Source organism: Amphiura filiformis, chromosome 18 (genome assembly GCF_039555335.1).
Source record: "Amphiura filiformis chromosome 18, Afil_fr2py, whole genome shotgun sequence".
Lineage (NCBI taxonomy): Eukaryota > Metazoa > Echinodermata > Ophiuroidea > Amphilepidida > Amphiuridae > Amphiura > Amphiura filiformis.
In genome coordinates, this window is record NC_092645.1 from 13,901,557 (window position 1) to 13,920,817 (window position 19,261).

At 38.4% G+C, this 19,261-nt stretch overlaps 1 protein-coding gene across 7 annotated transcripts in view; it reads left to right on the forward strand.

The window, feature by feature from the left end:
- LOC140139900 (serine/threonine-protein phosphatase 6 regulatory subunit 3-like) overlaps positions 1–19,261 on the forward strand; it is a 94,880-nt gene that overhangs the window by 6,351 nt on the left and 69,268 nt on the right. For 4 of the 7 annotated variants that reach the window (XM_072161670.1, XM_072161667.1, XM_072161668.1 and 1 more), the window contains exons 2-4: positions 6,674–6,752; positions 16,016–16,095; positions 16,859–17,114. In XM_072161670.1, the coding sequence (XP_072017771.1) occupies positions 6,693–6,752; positions 16,016–16,095; positions 16,859–17,114 (396 nt within the window). In that variant the 5' untranslated portion in view covers positions 6,674–6,692. The remainder of the gene's footprint in view (positions 1–6,673; positions 6,753–16,015; positions 16,096–16,858; positions 17,115–19,261) is intronic. The other 3 variants (XM_072161671.1, XM_072161672.1, XM_072161673.1) reach the window with 1 other exon arrangement.

The window sequence follows — 19,261 nt, forward strand, 5'->3', positions numbered from 1 at the left end:
TGTGCTTGCGTTTTGTGGCTTGGGATTGAGCGTGTGTGTTAGACATCGTGGTATAACAAGTAGCATGCATATAATAACCCTTAGATCCTTTATCCCATTCCACCGTTGTATTGACATGTTGAAATTTATCAAGGCCCTTCCATTGTAAGGGTTTGTCCCTAATGTTCTCCCATTTCTCTGCGGATACTTTTTCTAACATATCTTTTACAGGGCTACGATCTTTACACAGCATGCATTCTAGTTTATCAGTCTCTTGGTTGCGCTGTAGCTCTTCAGTGTCTGTTCTGTTCTCCATCCCGTGCTCTTAACGTGAAACTTTCCTGAAGAACAAAAGTAAAACTTTCAGAATCTATAGTATAAGTAATTGAGTAAAAATAAGTATTGGCCTCATGTGTGTCACATCTTAAATATCGATATTCAGGTTTTTCAATCTGGCTCCGGCAGCCATCTTGGATTTAGGGGTCAAGATGACCCCCCCTCCCAAACACTTTGAATACTAGAGTACCTGCGGCTGTGATGGCACTGTAGCTGTACGTGAGAGCACCACCAGCATCAGATAGTGATGCTGTTTGACCCCCACTGAATCCATATGACCTCTGACCCTAAATGACCTTGACTTGATCCCCTTTGACCTTTGATGACCTCAGTTTTATTTGATACATCCATTTGAAATTTAGAAATCATTTTCAGCTATGAATGCTGGGAAGACATTGCAGTCCTCACAGGGAGTGGTGAAATCTTCCTGTTCCTGTCATATTGAGAATTTCAAGTTATACCATGTTTAAGCCCTCGTAGCAAGGACTCCACCCACCAAGTCTGTGCCCGATCGGACAAAGTTTGAAATTTGACCCCCTCCGTAATGACCTTTGACCTCGGTTGACCTCAATGGTATTTTGCTCATATATTCCCTCAGTAAAGGATTCCACCCACCAACTTTGAGCCCGATCGGACAAAGTTTGAAATTTGACCCCTCCATAATGACCTTTGACCTCGGTTGACCTCAATTTCATTTCGGGCATATATTCCCCTCGCATCAAGGATTCCACCCACCAAGTTTGAGCCCGATCGACAAAGTTTGAAATTTGACCCCTCCGTAATGACCTTTGACCTCCGTTGACCTCAATTTTATTTCGGGCATATATTCCCCTCGTATCAAGGATTCCACCCACCAAGTTTGAGCCCGATCGGACAAAGTTTGACATTTGACCCCTCCGTAATGACCTTTGACCTCGGTTGACCTCAATTTTATTTCGGGCATATACTCGCCTCGTATCAAGGATTCCACCTACCAAGTTTGGGCCCGATCGGACAAAGTTGAAATTTTGACCTTTGACCTTGACCTCCGATGACCTTTCAAACTACCCCATAAACGTGGAATGCCCGATACCTATCTATATCCGAAATATCGGAGTGATGCGTCAAAGCGCGGCGACACGCATTGCCGGACAGACGGACAGACAGAGCTTACGATTTTATTAGTACTAGTGCACCTGCAGCTGTGAGAGCCCTGATGCTGTGAGAGCACTGGTTGACCTCAATTTTGTTTGGTGCATATATTCCCCTCAGATCAAGGATTGCGCCCACCAAGTTTGAGCCCGATAGGACAAAGTTTGAAATCCATGACCTTTGACCTTTGACCTCGGATGACCTCCATATAATGTTTTTTATTTTCCCCTCATACGAAGGTTTCGACCCGCCAAGTTTGAGCCCGATCGGGCAAAGTTTGAAATTTGACCCCCTCCGTAATGACCTTTGACCTCGGTTGACCTCGATTTTATTTGGCGATTATATTCCCCTCCTATCAAGGATCGCACCCACCAAGTTTGGGCCCGATCGGACAAAGTTTGAAATTTTGACCTTTGACCTTGACCTCCGATGACCTTCGAAACTACCCGGTTAACAGCGCACGCCCGGTTCCCATCTATGTGTGAAATATCAGAACGATGCGTCGAAGCGCGGCGAAACGTATAGCCGGACAGACACACAGACGGACAGACAGAGCTTATGATTATTATAGTATAGACTAGTGCACCTGCAGCTGTGAGAGCCCTGATGCTGTGAGAGCACTGGCACCATCTGCATGATAGGATGCCACCCACCAAGTTTGAGCCCGATAGGACAAAGTTTGAAATCCATGACCTTTGACCTTTGACCTCGGATGACCTCCATATAATGTTTTTTATGCTCCCCTCATATAAAGGATTCCACCTACCAAGTTTGAGCCCGATCGGACAAAGTTTGAAATTTGACCCCTCCGTAATGACCTTTGCCCTCGGTTGACCTCGATTTTATTTCGCCCCTTTATTCCCCTTGTATCATGGGTCCAACCCACCAAATTTGGGCCCGATCGGACAAAGTTTGAAAATTTGACCTTTGACCTTGACCTCCGATGACCTTCAAAACCACACGGTCAACATGCTTTTCCCGGCACCTACCCATGTCCCAAATATGGGATCGATGCGTCGCAGCACGGCGGAACGCATAGCCGGACAGACAGACAGATAGACAGACAGAGACCGCTTATTATTTTAGTATAGTAGATAGATATGACATAAAAAGGTTTGGCAAGCCAAAAATAGTGAAAAACGACACATTGTTTGTCAGTATAGCCTATCCACTTCATGATATATATATATATATATATATATTCATGTTTTTGTCACTATAGCGCTGGCGGCCATCTTGGATTTAGGGGTTAAGGTGACCCCCAAACTCTTTGAATTTGATCTTAAATGGCTTTGCATGCCAAAAATCGTTGAAAACGACACATTGTTTGTTATTATAGCCTATCCACTTCATGATATATCGATTTTCATGTTTTTCAATGTGGTGTTGGCGGCCATCTTGGATTTAAGGGTCAAGATGATCCCCAAACACTTTGAATATGACATAAAAAGATTTTTCATGCCAAAAATAGTGGAAAACGACACATTGTTTGTCGGTATAGCTTATCCACTTCATGGTATATAGATTTTCATGTTTTTGTCAATATGGCACTGGCGGCCATCTTGGATTTAGGGGTCAAGGTGACCCTGAACTCTTTGAATATGATCTTAAACGGTTCTGCATGCCAAAAATAGTTGAAAACGACACATTTTTTGTTATTATAGCCTATCCACTTCATGATATATCGATTTTCATGTTTTTCAATGTGGAAATGGCGGCCATCTTGGATTTAGGGATCAAGATGACCTCTAAACACTTTGAATATTATCTTAAAAGGTTTGGCATGCCAAAAATAGTTGAAAACGGCACATTATTTGTCATTATAGCCTATCCAGGTCATGGTATATAGATTTTCATGTTTTTCAATATGTCACCGGCGGCCATTTTGAAAAATGACTAATGAGCTAAAAATAGATTTTCCCGCCATTGTTGGGAGGGACATAGGAGCCATTTTTTCTTAAAATATGTCCATCTAGTCAAATCCACAGAGAAACAAAGGTATGCTATGAATGGTCACGGATCGTAAGAAAATGATTCAACTAATAGTGGTTGTCCAGGGGATAAGTACTTAGCTCAATATGGTTGTCCCCAGTGATTTTTGGACAAGAGGACAAGAGGATAAGTGCTTATTTCGAACACTGTCAACAGTGTAGGACGATACAGGAGTATTAATTTCAAACTTGCTTTTCATGTTTGCATAGAATGGAGTCAGGGCTTGCTCAATATAGTTAACAGAAAAAAATAAAACACAGAACTGAATGGAGATTTAAGGATATGTACCATCTGTCAAAAAGGCAGGCACTTTCGCGTAACGTCCGTAACGCTCGTTTCTAATTTCTGTAGCTAATTAACTAAGAAAGCCAAAACAAAATTGCTTCAATATATTGAGTGTATACTAAGGCCAATGGAACTCGATTATTAGTTTCCGATTGGATGTTTAAAAAAAGGATGAGGTCGCTATTTCATTATTCATTATTCGGTCTCTTTTCATTATCCATTATGTCAACAAAATCAATGATTTTATGAACAGCTTTCTCCAAATTTAGGTACCCCACCAGTACCAAAGTATATATTGTTGATGAAAGACCATCTCAAAACAGGTATTAATGCTTAGATCATCTTTACAGACATTTTGCAACAGATTGAGAAAAGATTTGAATTTGTTTTCATAAAAATGAAAAGAAATTAGCAATTTTTGTAATCACTAGAAACATGATGAGGTAATCCTTAAATTTCCATTATTTACTACATCCTCTACCCCTACAACCAGTGTTCGAATTTAGGAAAAATAAATGGTTGTCCCACGGACAACCAGATTACAATTTCTGGTTGTCTGTCTAAGTTTTTGGTTGTCCGTAGGCCTACAAATGTGACTTTTGGCTAGATTTATGGTTGTCCGGCGGACAACCGAATCAGTATTTTTGGTTGTCCGGCGACTTTTTTAGTTGTCCCGGGCAACCGGACAACCAAAATTTCGAACGCTGCCTACAACTAAGAAAAAGTGCTGATTATGATCAGCAGGGGATGTCAGACATTTTGAGAGTTTCAATTTTGATTATTTCCATTTCAATGTTCAGATAATTGACTTTTTTATGGAATTGGCCACATCCAGAGTAGGCACAAAATAAGCAAAGTTTGATGGCCAAAAATTGCCAATTCCAGAGCCCACAAAAGTGTCAGGAAAACAGTACACTGGAAGTGATGAAAATCACTGTGTACAAAGCAGTCAAACACTAAACAGACAAAAAACAACCGACGTTTCGAGCAGATAAACTGCTCTTCTTCAGGGACAGACAACAAAATATAAAGGCAAACAACGAAAACTACATGCTGTAATTTAAAAACAAATTCATTATTATGCTTTGAGAATCTTCCATCCTAATGTGTACTTTATACACATTTTTAAAAACCAATTATTCCATGGATATCTGGCACCCGCTGGAGTCTTAAATGCCCTCAAGCTGAAATTGGTGACCTCTGCATCAGCTTGCAGTCCACGATCACCATATGTTGTAGCGTATAGATATTGTAACACCGTTTAGCGACCCCACTTGTAAGCGCTTACAGAATGTAATCGAGAAACCAAAAAAAATCAAGAAAACTGAGTTTAAAAGATATTGTTTTATCGATATCTTTTAAAACTCACAGCTTGACCAATATCTTTGTGTATCATGCTCAAACCATCCAATTTTATATCAAACTTGGTATGGGAACCGCGTAATTCTAGTTACGTATTTTGTACGGAAATTGGTCAAGAATACGGGAGTATCGCCTATGGATTTTTCTCCTAAAGTATGTTTTTCGAAAAGTTCGATATTATGTATAAGTAAGGCTATTCAAAGATTTTCACTGCTTGTACTTAGCAAAATACAGACCTGCCAACTGTCCCCCAGTCCCTCATTCCAAAAGTTAACCGAAAATACAGGACGTGCCACATCTCCGTCATTAATGAAAAATATTAAATGTGCATGCACGATCCAAAAGTCGGTAGGAAAACGATATCGGAAAGTCGGAAACCATCTTGTAGGCCTATTCTTTTGCACAAATAGAGCTCTCTTATTTTCACCCTTGGTAAACAGTGAACTTCTGTAAACTTTTGATGGCATGCAGTGTCCGAAATAAGGAAAATATGGAAGTTATCCCGAGGATAACTAAAGCATAAATTCTGCTTGTCCTCAATTACATTTTGGTTGTCCCCAAAATGTGTCATACTTTTGGAGGTAAAATATAGTGGTTGTCCAGGGGATAAGTACATACATGTAGCTCAATATGGTTGTCCCCAGTGATTTTTGGACAAGAGGACAAGAGGATAAGTGCTTATTTCGAACACTGATGGCATGTATCATGGATAGAAATATTGTCAGATAGTGATATCGCGATATATGTTTTTGGCCGTGATATGTGAAAGACTGACGATGCACAAGCCCAATTGTGGGTCATCCAGTGTCAAATTGCCATAGAAGGGACTGCCTTTTAGAATTTGCAGGAGAGTATTAAATAGCTCTTCTGGAGCCTTCAGGAGAGCTGTTAAGAGCATACATTTATAAGAGTGCAAGCAGAGAATGGGCAACTAGGAGAGCTAAGAATCACTCTCCTATATCAGATTTAAGGAGAGCAGTAGAGAGCGATTGCTCTCGCTCTCTTCAAAAGGCAGAACACTGTAACAAGACACACAATGGTAAGGTCATTTTGGGGTCATCCGGAGTTGGATCGCCATAGATTGTGCAGGTTCATGAAATTAAGTGGGAACGATCACCGTAGCAAAACAAAAAAATGGCAAGGTCATTCCAGGGTCAAATCGCCATTGATTGTTGCAGGCTTATGAAATTTGGTTGGACTGACTTCAGGGTCTTAGGCAGGATTTTGAAGGTTTGGGTGTGTAAATTCAAAAAACTGGGTGTGTAAATTTAAGATTTGTGTACAAAGTAGAAGGGAAAAACTGGGTGTGTATTTACAAATTTGGTGGGAAAGTTCAATGTGTCATTTGGGGTCATCTCGCTGTCGCTCATCTGAAGTCAAATCGCTGTAGATATTTGCAGGTTGATGAAAACTGCTCCCATAATGACCTTAATGACCCTCCCTGAACAAATTGCTTGCAACTGATGGTAGGTATCTCCAAGCCCGCCCAAACCAGTGATCGCGAAATCCGTAGTGGTTCGAGAATAGCCTTTTAACATTATGGTATTTATATGTTATGAATAAATTTTTTCTTCTTTTTTTCTTACAGGTAAGAATATATAACCAACATGTTTTGGAAGTTTGAAGTCCATACAACTTCAAAAGTAGAGACACTCCTAGAAAAAGAGGTATGTATAAAAGGGCCAGATCATACTCAAAATGTTTGACAATTAGAATAAGAATCTTGTATAAAAACTTGTGTGTACTTGTTACCCCCTTTCATTCTATTTTAATTCATTTTAATCTTCTAACAAATGTTTGCTGATGGATTATCAATAATATTTGATCTTGGATTTGAATGTCTGGTGGAAAAAATTATTGATTTTACATCGAGCATTTGTTAGATGTTTTAAAAACGTGACTGGAAATAGATTTGGAATACTCGGGAATAGATTTCATTAAGTTTCATTTTTTAGTGATATCATATCAGATACAAATTATGAATACATATATACATTGTACAACAGAGGATACAATAAACCCCATAAAAGAATAGATAATGAAATCATACAAGTGGGTCACCTCACCTTGAATATTAGCGTTGGGATTTAGTCCTGGGATATGAAGTCCCGACTGAGAATTTCGGGATCCTGGAGACTGTTACTATAAGCTTATGCATACAATCACGGGTTACACCATTACGATCACACGTGCCGTTTCCTCCAGTTTCCGCAAGTGAAATCACAATGGAGTTGCCAGATTTTTGCCGCACATGGAGCGCAGCAAAAAAAGATCTACTACTAAACGACAACCGCTGCAAGCTGCACACAACAAAGTTCACCAGGGTATGTTCCCTTGCTGACGAAAGCGCCCAACATGTGTCTCCTTAGCGGGGTTGGCAATTATGTTTTTCGATCGTTCTGCAAAAGTCAGAGATCTTCTGACATCCTGCAATTTGTTTAGAGATTTATTTTTATTCAATTACACAATTTTTCTTCTCTTCCGTGTTTTTTAGTGTTAAAAAAAGCACTGGAAAATAAAAATGCGGAAATTTTCATGCCTGAATGTATTCTGAAACGAACCTGGAATGTATGGAAATTGAAGCTGTATTATGGTCTTTTTATGGCTCTAATAACGGGTAAAAGTTTGACTGTGTCACTGCACCTCCCAGGTGCTCATACATGTATTTCACTGATTGTCTTGGACTACGACTACCAAAACTTTATTTACCAATACCGAAAAACTTAATAGGGTCACGGGAGCACTTATTTCCGAAACTCCCAGCTCTATAGAATATGCGAACAATTGAAAAAGAGAGCAAGCTACACTAGGTTGATGTGTGGGATTTAACAAGTAAAACATCTAGCAGTATCATGCAAATGAGACAACTAACAACAAATATGATGCGATCAACTTAGCTAAATGAGTCTGGTATTGATCAAAATCAAAATTCAGTTTTCTATTTCATTAAGGGAGGTGTTATGAGCGAACCGTGGTTTGGATTCCAGAGGGAGGGTGCCTGTAAGAGGCACAGCCATCAGAAAATGAATAACTGAGATCGGCGCCAAATAAACTTACTGCAGTAATTTTCCAAGTCTTTAAAAAAAATAGACATAGGTGGGAATCGAACCCGGCACCTTCCGGTTCTGAATCAACAGATAGTATTACTAAGCCAACTTCCTATCTGCAATAAAACCTGTGATATTAATTCTTGATAATGTTTAACGGAAAAATCAATACTAATGTACGATGTCATTCAAACTCTAATAGAAGTCCCACAACTAAAGTAGCAATCGATAAATCTGCTCACTCAATCATCAAATAATCAATCGAAAAAAAAAAAAATAATAAATAAATAAATCTCTCGAGCCCCAAAACGTCATTAAATAAATAAAATAAAATAAATAAATAAAACAAATTAATTAATTAATTAATTAATTAATTAATTAATTAATGTGTCCGTTCTCTCGAGCCCCAAAACATCATTAAATAAATATATAATATAAATATAAATCAATAAATAAATAAATAAATAATACAAACAGAAATTATAAACCATTTTTTCTAGGACCCACGCTGGAAAAATAAATCAGCGATAAGAAAAAGAAACAGACGCTTTCGGATTCGAACAAGCGACACTGAGAACAGCAACTAAGAAACCACAATGCCTTAGACCACTCGGCCATAGAAGCACACAGTGACACATGCTAAGAATATACTGCCCTACACATACCACCTTGGTGATTCCATCCTTCAAGAAACCAACAGTCACACTTATTTGGGTGTTGAGATCAAAAATGATCTCAAGTGGAACCTCCATGTAAACAAAGTCAAATCTGCAGCCAGCAGAAGTCTAGGCTTCTTGAGAAGGAACATTTCATCATGCTCACGAAGAACAAAAGCCAATGCCTTCAACTCGCTCGTCAGACCCCACCTTGAATATAGCTCTACCGTGTGGGATCCGTACACCCAGGAACAAATTTCTCAACTTGACAAAATACAACGCAGGGGAGCTAGATTCGTCTTCAACGACTACTCATACACAAGCAGCCCATCAGAAATGATCTCCAAGCTAAACTGGGAGCCGCTGGCAATGAGAAGAAAAGAGAGACGACTGCTAGTATTACATCAAGCTTTGCATGGTCACCTGTCCATCCCGGTAAACAAAATCCTGCGCTCGACGACACGTCCGTCCCGCTACACCAACGAGTTTACATTCACGAGAATAAATAAATGTGTCCGTTCTCTCGAGCCCCAAAACGTCATTAAATAAATAAAATAAAATAAATAAATAAAACAAATTAATTAATTAATTAATTAATTAATTAATTAATGTGTCCGTTCTCTCGAGCCCCAAAACATCATTAAATAAATATATAATATAAATATAAATAAATAAATAAATAAATAAATAATACAAAAAGAAATTATAAATTAGTTTTTCTAGGACCTACGCTGGAAAAATAAATCAGCGATAAGAAAAAGAAACAGACGCCGGATTCGAACAAGCGACACTGAGAACAGCAACTAAGAAACCACAATGCCTTAGACCACTCGGCCATAGAAGCACACAGTGACACATGCTAAGAATATACTGCCCTACACATACCACCTTGGTGATTCCATCCTTCAAGAAACCAACAGTCACACTTATTTGGGGGTTGAGATCAAAAATGATCTCAAGTGGAACCTCCATGTAAACAAAGTCAAATCTGCAGCTAGCAGAAGTCTAGGCTTCTTGAGAAGGAACATTTCATCATGCTCACGAAGAACAAAAGCCAATGCCTTCAACTCGCTCGTCAGACCCCACCTTGAATATAGCTCTACCGTGTGGGATCCGTACACCCAGGAACAAATTTCTCAACTTGACAAAATACAACGCAGGGGAGCTAGATTCGTCTTCAACGACTACTCATACACAAGCAGCCCATCAGAAATGATCTCCAAGCTAAACTGGGAGCCGCTGGCAATGAGAAGAAAAGAGAGACGACTGCTAGTATTACATCAAGCTTTGCATGGTCACCTGTCCATCCCGGTAAACAAAATCCTGCGCCGACGACACGTCCGCCCCGCTACACCAACGAGTTTACCTTCACGAGAATACAAGCCAGAAAAGATTGCTTCAAGTACTCTTTCTTCCCGCGGACAGTGGTGGACTGGAACAGTCTTCCATATAACATAATCTCAACAGACAAGAAAGCAACCTTCAAATCCAAACTTCACAAGCACCTAAGAGAGTAATTAAATAGCATTGCGCACTCACAACCCTGTCCGGCTTACTTCTACCATTGCCAAGCAACCAAGGAGTGTTGGACAGTATCAAATCAGATTCAGATTCTTCTCCATGTCAAAAAATATATATATATTAATCTTTAACGTTGCGCAATATTGGCACATGACACGGGCACATGTCTGTGGGTAAAGATACTGCATGATAGAAAGGCGTGCAAAGGATCTATCCCTGAAGTTAATGGTCATTGACATGTAACCAATTCGTTGAATACCAGCTACACTCAACCTATACAAAGAAGTATATTATTAGGCGTTGACGCAATCATGAATGCGGAAGTATAAAACCATAGTCGCCACTCGTGCACTTGTTTGAGTCCACAGGTATTCGGAAACAGCATTCAACCCCAATTCAGAGGTCGATTTTGGGTTGTTACATGAAAATACAAACTAATTATATCATGAAAAAACCCACCAAGAGGACTACGATACTTATTCAGAGCCAATCTACATTCTGTTATTTACAAAAGCCGACGGTCAAAGTAAAATTATAAAAGGAGCAAGACCAGATATCAACGTTAAATCACGGTAAGCCTAAAATCGCATCGAAAACGCAAAAAATGCAGTCACAAAATTTATAATATTACTAAATCACCACAACGAATTGTAACGTAGGTATGCAGAAAAGAGTTGTATTAGCAATAACAAAGTATGTGCAAAAAGATTTGTCTTTGGCATGTCGCTTTTTTTGAAATATCGCCAAAAATATGAAATTTTGGAAAAACGCCCAAAAATTTAAAACAAACAAGAACCTGCCACAATAAATATATATTAGCACTTGGCGGCCCAGTCACTACCTGTCACTGTGATTTGGGGTAACTCGTTGCTTCCCTTCTCCAGATACCTGTACTTCAAGGTCGCTCATACCCCAGCCCTTAAATGCAAGTCATTCTCAGAGTTTTGTTTTGCTGGAAATCATCATAATTGGACTTAAGGTTCCAGAGATCTGGCCAATTTGGTTTTGCTCAGAGGAAGATGAATTTAGTATTATTGGCTTCTTCTCAGTTTAGACAATATTCTGACATACAACTCATGTCGCTTGATCCCATCACCAATGTATATATAGGCACAGATGTTAGAAGTAGATAACGTTTGATATCCAAAAATTACTAATTATACAGAGTACAGAAATGTTAACCTGCAAAAACAACAGATATGAACAGTGATGAGAATCACAAAGCACATAAAAGGCATACAATTACAAATTTAATGTAGGCACAGAAAGAGGTAAAGTTTGATGATCAAAATTTTTTTTGTCTGTTTAAACTTTATGGGTTCTGGAATTGGTCATATTTGGCCATCAAACTTTACCCTCCTCTGGAGACTGCCGTGTTTGTTGTGCCCACCAAATTTCGCGGGTATGAGTAGGGCTGCTAGGAATATGCAATTGCTTCACCCAGTATGACACTGAGCGCACGATAATTAATTTCCCATACCATACCGATTACGGACGCTTCACCAGATAATTATATTATCATTGTATTCATATTTTTGTCTACAATGCACATGCGCCATGCCACTTGGGGTGAAAGTATAAAGCAACGTTTGTTATGAATGAACTGAAGGACAGTGTGCATGAGGTGTTGTTTGCACCTAATAATACATGTACACAAAACAAACCACTTTATTTAAGATTTTACGTTTGTGGGGGAAGTCGCACATTTGTGCATTTTTTGGAAAATCAAGGTGCAATTTTAAATCTAGCAGCCTAAGGTATGAGGTTCCCAAATTTGTTGTCATGGTTGAGTGGCAGAAACCCCAGTGTCCATCCATATTTATTTAAATATTAATGTTGTGTTCTCACTCTTCTCCTAAACAAATTACACACTATGAAAACAGCTCTAATTTATTGTATTAATTAATATAAATATATACAATTTTCATTAGAACTGAGCTATAAACTACATTCTATGCATGTCAGTTTGAGTTTGTGATATTGTACAATCTTGGTACTACCCATTCACTATGGACCACAATGGCCTCATCCCAATGGCATCTTTCAATAACCTCAATTAAACAATCATAGTGCAAATTTGACCTCAAGTTGCAGAGTATGAGTTTTTGTACCCAAATTTTCAAAGGTCATTCAATGAATGTGCAAAGGTATTGGGGTTTAAAAACTGCTCCCTGATAGATGAGCATGTTGTGGATCCTAGCGATTGGCTTGCAAATAAATATCAAAGTTCAGGTGGTTCTGGCCACTATTGATTCCATAGTCCACATGTCATCATTGGTTTTAGGAGCCAAATATAGAGTAGTCAACAGATTTTGAGATTATCTGGTCCCTGACCCTCGGTATGAAAACCAGGAAGATAGATTTTAGAAAATGGCAGTTATAATTTGACTGGAAAGTACCACATGAACCATGTGTTTACGTGTACATGTACAGTGTCAAAATATTTCTGGTACAACTGTCAACTGATTGCTGATGATAGTGACAGCCCTCGAATTAAGGATCTGAAGGGCACTGCAACTTTTTAGGGCAAGTTGATAATTGCCTTGGATTTTCACTGAAAAGGCAAGGCAGCACAGCAGTTTGTAATATTTCAAGAGGGCATCATGGCAACTGTTGCAAATTTGAGAAGGGCACCAAGGCAATTTCTCAAAAGTGAAGAAAACACACACAAACATAGATAGATGATTATATAATAAAGGGGCAGGGCTGGGGCACCCACGGCAATTTCATTAGAGGGCACGGCAAGTGACTGCCTTTTTAGTTGTGCCTCCTCCATGTGTATTTGTTTTTGTTGCAGTTTTGATGTGATTTGTGTTTTTAGTCATGATGGAAGTTAGTATAAAAATGAATGAAATCAAGGAATGAATAATCAGTGTTTAGAAGACGCTACTTTTATTATGCTTTTTCATGTTTTAACATGGCTACATGCACAATGAGCTAAACTTCAACTTGAATTTTACAAGGAGAATGGCACTATGTTTAATTGATCAATAAAGATGTAATCTTTACAATTGAATGTCAGCTGAGTTGAGCTAGGACATATGTGGAGACACAGCAGTGGGTAGAGACACTGAAGATGAGGTAGAGCAAGCGTCTGCTGACATTAACATTGGTGCGTCAGTAATACAAATTAGGGCACACTGACCTGATGACCTACATGAAACAACGAAGTGAAAATATTTGCATGAATATTTTTACACTGGCAGTGTCCTGTATTCCTTCCATTAAGCCATAGAGTCTATGATTAAGCACCCACTGCCCATGCCCCAATAAGAGCCTGCTCACAGCATAGACTCTAGAAAGGAAGGGTCTATGCTCACAGTGTTAAAAATTACAGAATGTGATACATGTATGTATAAAAACTGCATTCAAGAAGTTTGCGTGCAACACACTAGTAGGAGCACCAGAAAATACCTCATGTGCATTTGAAGTTAGCAAATAAGCGTGTAGTGACTGGTGCACTGCATTATACAATTGGATGATTAGTTTTTGGAAATTATTTGGAAGTAATTATGAGCCAGATTGTTACAAGCTTGGCGGTGGAAACTCTCATCGCACAGTGGTAAATTTTGTCGGCAATGACAGTTGAATTTTGTTCAACTTTTTCTCATCACACTGCAATATGTGGCCATGCATGCTTTTGATTTTCTGCTGGAAAATGAAGGTCGGCAAATTGACCATAAATGGAGATGCAGACTCCACATTGCGGCCGTGATGTCGCGATATTATCGTTGCAGTGTTTTAAATTTTATTGCGCCATGCTGCAATGTTTTAAAAGCATCGCAGCATTGCATTGCTGTTTTGCACTGCGATGTAGAGTGTGAATCAAGAGAAAAGGAAGCCAAAAAATAATGTGCAAGTCCAAACCAAAGCGAAACTTGTTCAATTTTTCTGATCTTCACTCAAAGATCCTGGCAAGTTCTTTCCAGGATCTGTGGTGAGGTCATGGCTTGTAGGTTGACATACATAACATATAAATTGTCATTCAACCTGTGTCAAGAATGCAGACTTGCATTAGTATTGTAAATACCCAAACCCCAGTGATGTCACATCAATGACAATATGCGTTCATTGTAGGTCAGTATGTGATAACTTGAGGAAGAGAATGGCAGAATGCTGACAGTTCAATCAGACTAATGGTAATATAAGCAGCTGTCCTGTCACAGTATATTTTTAGAAGAAACTTGGTACCGTAATTAGTTGTCCATATGTGCACTGTACTGGTCTCAGTGGCCTGGCCCTAGAAATGAATATCAATGAACATACAGCCTTTTCTACTAACTAAAAAGTTTTATTTTTGAATTACGAGAATAGAGGTTAGGCCTATATCGCAACTTGTTTTCATTTTGGTAAGGCATGAATTTTGCAAAAATATCAACACACACAAAATCAATGTCTTCTGTGTTGGAAATCGGGACAAAATATATACGCAAAAATAACCATTTAAAATACAGTACATGCAAAAGGACAGCTAGAAAATTAATTTGAATTTTCAATAGCCATTGAACGATGCGTTTACAAGTCTTATTCATCATATTTATGACATCATGAATGTAATCCTCATTTGTAAATATGTGGACATAAATACCGGTTATTGATATCATCCTGACCTCCGCATGTAATGTGGTAACTACAGAATTGTGCACTGTTTAATGAGTTGGACTGCGTATGTATGTACTACCTATGTGAACGAACAATTTACGTGCATGCAACTACCATAAATTGCACATTGTACGACAAGTGCAATGGTTGGTAGCAATTATAAATGTCCCAAAATCAGCTTTTCTGTCTTTTTGCAGGAAAGTGAAATGTAAAGTAAAAATTGAATTCTTTTTTCAAATTTTCAAAGATGATACAGATGGAATGAAAAAAAAAGCCCAGAAAAGTGATGGTTATGATGATTGAGGTGAATGACCTTGGCTTTGTTCTGATGTGCAGTCATTAACCTCTACTTTCAGTCACTGTCACAGTGAAAGAATACTTTGTTTTCACCTACATGGACATCTGTGGATTTACAGCAAGCCACACATTATGGTATCAACAAGTGTTTTAGAATTTTGTAATCATGCGCATATTTTGGGGGGGCTTTTGGTGTGAGCCCCAGGGGTAAAATCAGGGGCGTGCAAAAACGAAGAAGGCTGCAAAAAGAATTAGTAAAGAAAAAAGGCGGGAACATTTGAAAGAGTCTAAAATTTTTTGAAAAAATGGTACTATACAACAAAATGTGTTGCTTTTAGGGCGCTAGTGCCTAAAATCCTTTTTTTTTTTTTTTTGTTCTTCACTTTTTCAAACCACCAAAAAAAAAGTTAGGTCAACCTTTTTGGGCTGTTGGGGAAGGGGTGGCAAAATTTAATTTTCTTCAGCCCCCCGGGTTAGGAGCAGCCATTGTACGCCACTGGTAATGACTATGTTTTACAGGCAGTTTTGTATCCTTTGTGTAAACTGTAAATGGATTCAAAAGTGGACGGAATAAAGCTTATAACACCCATCATACAACACCAAATTCTGTGTTCTTTTACATGAAGGATGTGATCGAAGACTAATATTATATTTGTTCAAATTTTCTCTAATTAACATGCATACAATGCGTGCCCCTAATAAGGTGTTGATATTGTTAAAGACAATAGTACAGTACGAGTCTAGGGACAACATTGTGTTTCGGGGGATGAATTTATTATCTATAAATTTGTTCTTTACTCTTTGCAGGATGTGACTCTTATTGAACTCCTGGATGAAGATGATGTCCTCCAGGAATGCAAGGCACAAAATAAGAAACTCATAGATTTGTAAGTACTTTGAACTCACAAGAAAAGACACAGTTCTTTAACCCCAATATATGTTTACAAATATACTGTGGACTGACCTTTGAATATCAGAAAAAATATATGTGCATAACTAAATTGTGGAATACCCTAAATTATGACCCTTACCCTGATCTAGTCTAGAACCTAGTGCGGTAAATCTAGATTTATGCCAAATTTGATCAAGTAAAGAATGTTTTGTTTTGCGAGATAAAAATATTTAGCTCAGTCCTAAGTAATCCTTTTGTTGGACCTAACTGGTAAGGCAAAATAAAGTATGTGACGTTATCTTAAAGCTGCTGCAAGTGTTCTTTTTGGTGCACATATTTTGTCTCTCAGAAATAGCCAATTTAATTTGTTCTCTCAATTTTTATTTAATGAAAAATATTGGTAAAAGTATGTCTTCTTTAAAGCATTATGTGTAAAACACCGGTGACTGTTTTTTGAATGTTTTTGCATCTCAAGCTTATTTTGACTGTTTGGTTTGGAGTTTGGGATTATACATTGAATTTTAAATCTTCATATAAAAAAAAAAGTCTTGAGACATACTAATACTATAAAAGTAAACATATTGATGTTGTTATGAAACATGTAGAAGCCTCCAATATGATTATAAATGTGTAGAAGCCTGCAATGTCATACTAACCTGAAACCAGTAAGCTGACACGATGTAAACATATCAACTATCAAAGTTGATTACCATGTTTAAGGTAATTATCGCAGGAATGTATCTTCATTCACTTCACAGCATGGTGCAAACAGACATCATAGAGGAACTTGTGCGTCTCATCACAGAGAATCCCACAGATGACGCCGAGGAGAGCGCCCAGTACAAGCATCCCAACATGGCATGCGAGGTGCTGACATCCGATGTGGCCGCTATCTCAGATAAATTGGCCGACACGGAGGTAAGCATGATCCACCAATACAAGCTCCCCAATGTGGCATGCGAGGTCCTCACATCCGATGTCGCTGCCATATCTGATAAACTCGCAGATTCAGAGGTATGTTCTTACTAGTTACTGGTTCATAGATTCTACTAACTTGTGCTGTGTGTGTGGAAAGAATATCATGCAAAAATAACAATTCTATTCAGGGTTTGCAATTTACTGGGAATCAGAGATGCCAATTTTCGGAATTTATTCGGCTCTCCAAATTTTGATAGTTTTTTTATTATTATTTTTTTTGGATTTGGAGAGTTCCTGGACCTAGAGCTGAAGTGCTACAATCATTTTTGGTTGATTTTTTAAAAAAATTCGGGAAAACGGCCAATAAATTACAATTTTGTATCTAAAAGGGACCACTCCCTCTGGCTTGTAATTGTCCGTATATATTTGCAGAAATTTATTTTTGGCAAATCACTGGCATTTCTGGGAAATAAACACAGTCAGTTAAGCCCAGGGTGACTTAACATCAACTTTGTGTGTTGATTTAAGGGGGTACTACACCCATGTGGTAAATTTGTGACTATTTTTGCAAAAAAAAAAAAAAATAATTACACACTGGTAACAAAAGTTATGTATATTATTAGCAAGGAATCAATTACTACACTGAAATTTCAGTGACTCAAGACAAGCGGTTCAGTATATATGATAGAAAAGCGAGGTACATCCTAGCGGTACCTTATTTCTGGTCATAAATAACAAACTGCTTGTCTTGGGTCACTGAAATTCCAGTGTATTTAATTGAATACCTTGCCCCAATAATATACATAACTTTTGTTACCACTGTGTTATTAGTTTTTGAGAAAAATGCAAAAATAGACACACATTTATCGAGGGGTGTAGTACCCCCTTAACCTATTTTGCAAAGTTAATTTTATACATGTAGCAGGGTTCACAGCTACTCAGGGAAATAAGAAATCCATTTCCAGACAGGAAAACAGCCAAAATCAGGGAAAACTCAGGGAATTTAGTTTTGGGGATTTTTGCCACATATTTTAAGAGCGCTGATTGTTTATCGTTTGAGAGGTCAAAGAGACAAGTGTTCATGGATTCTAGCTGTATTTAATGAAAATGATTTAAAGACGTAGCCTTAACCTATACACAGGGAGTGTGAATATCAAATGAGTTTATCTGAATGGGTGGCTCTTCACACCCCTGTGTGGCAGATTAAGGTATTGTCTTCCATAGGGGATTTATGGATTTGAAATGGAATATCGCATTGACACTACTGGTACTGAATGTGTTTTCAGGCATGACGTGAAAGATAAGTTGATATTTAAAGTGATTATAAAGTTTGATCATCTGACCTTTTAAAACAGCACATTGTTGCAGGAATATGCATGTAACCATACTATTTTTAAAAGTTTAGTGGGGGAAAGGGGGGGGGGGGGTGGATTATAAACAGTGTGTGTCGAAGTGCTATTTGTGTACACAGAGGAAATATTAAGTGCTGAAAGATTCTCACAGGGGCCAGTTTTGAAAATCAGATTCTAACAAGTATGAAGAATATCTGCACAATGCCATACATGTAAGCCAATTAAAAGTCATGCTACAGAAGTATTTAGATTAAACATTGTTTAATGATCAGTATGCACAAGAAGCCAAATTTTTGAAGGGTTGTTTGTTTTAATTGGGTGCGAACTGCACAGTTGGAGAGACTTGTAAAGATATCCTTACTCTTTGCCATTTTCTGCCCCATAGCAAACAAATTGTGTGACTTTTCGCTATAGGACCTCGTAACTTTTGGTAGTTTCTTGTCCCATAGAAACCAATGTGTACGAGGAAAATTGAGCAACTTTTTGATTACCGTATTTGACCTGTGATTTGGGCGGAAATGTTTCGGCAACCCCTGCACTTAGGTCTGAAATTGGTCTATACCAGTTGAAATCCTTAGACCCCGAATGAAAGACATGTCCTTAATCTTCCACACAGGGAGTGCAAATTTCAAATGGGGGTTACATGAATTGGTAACTATAGGGGATTAAGATTGGGGGTGTATGGATTTCAACTGGAAAAACCCATTGTAGCGGACATGAGAATTTTCAGGCTTTTGCCTGAATTGAGGCAGATTTGTTGTCCAAATTTATGCATTATTATTATATTTTTTAAAGCCAGTTTTCGGCCTTTAAGGGATCTGGAATGGGCGTTTTGAGCGTTTCGACAGTATCTTTTGTGGGACATGAGAGCACATCAGACATATCGAATTG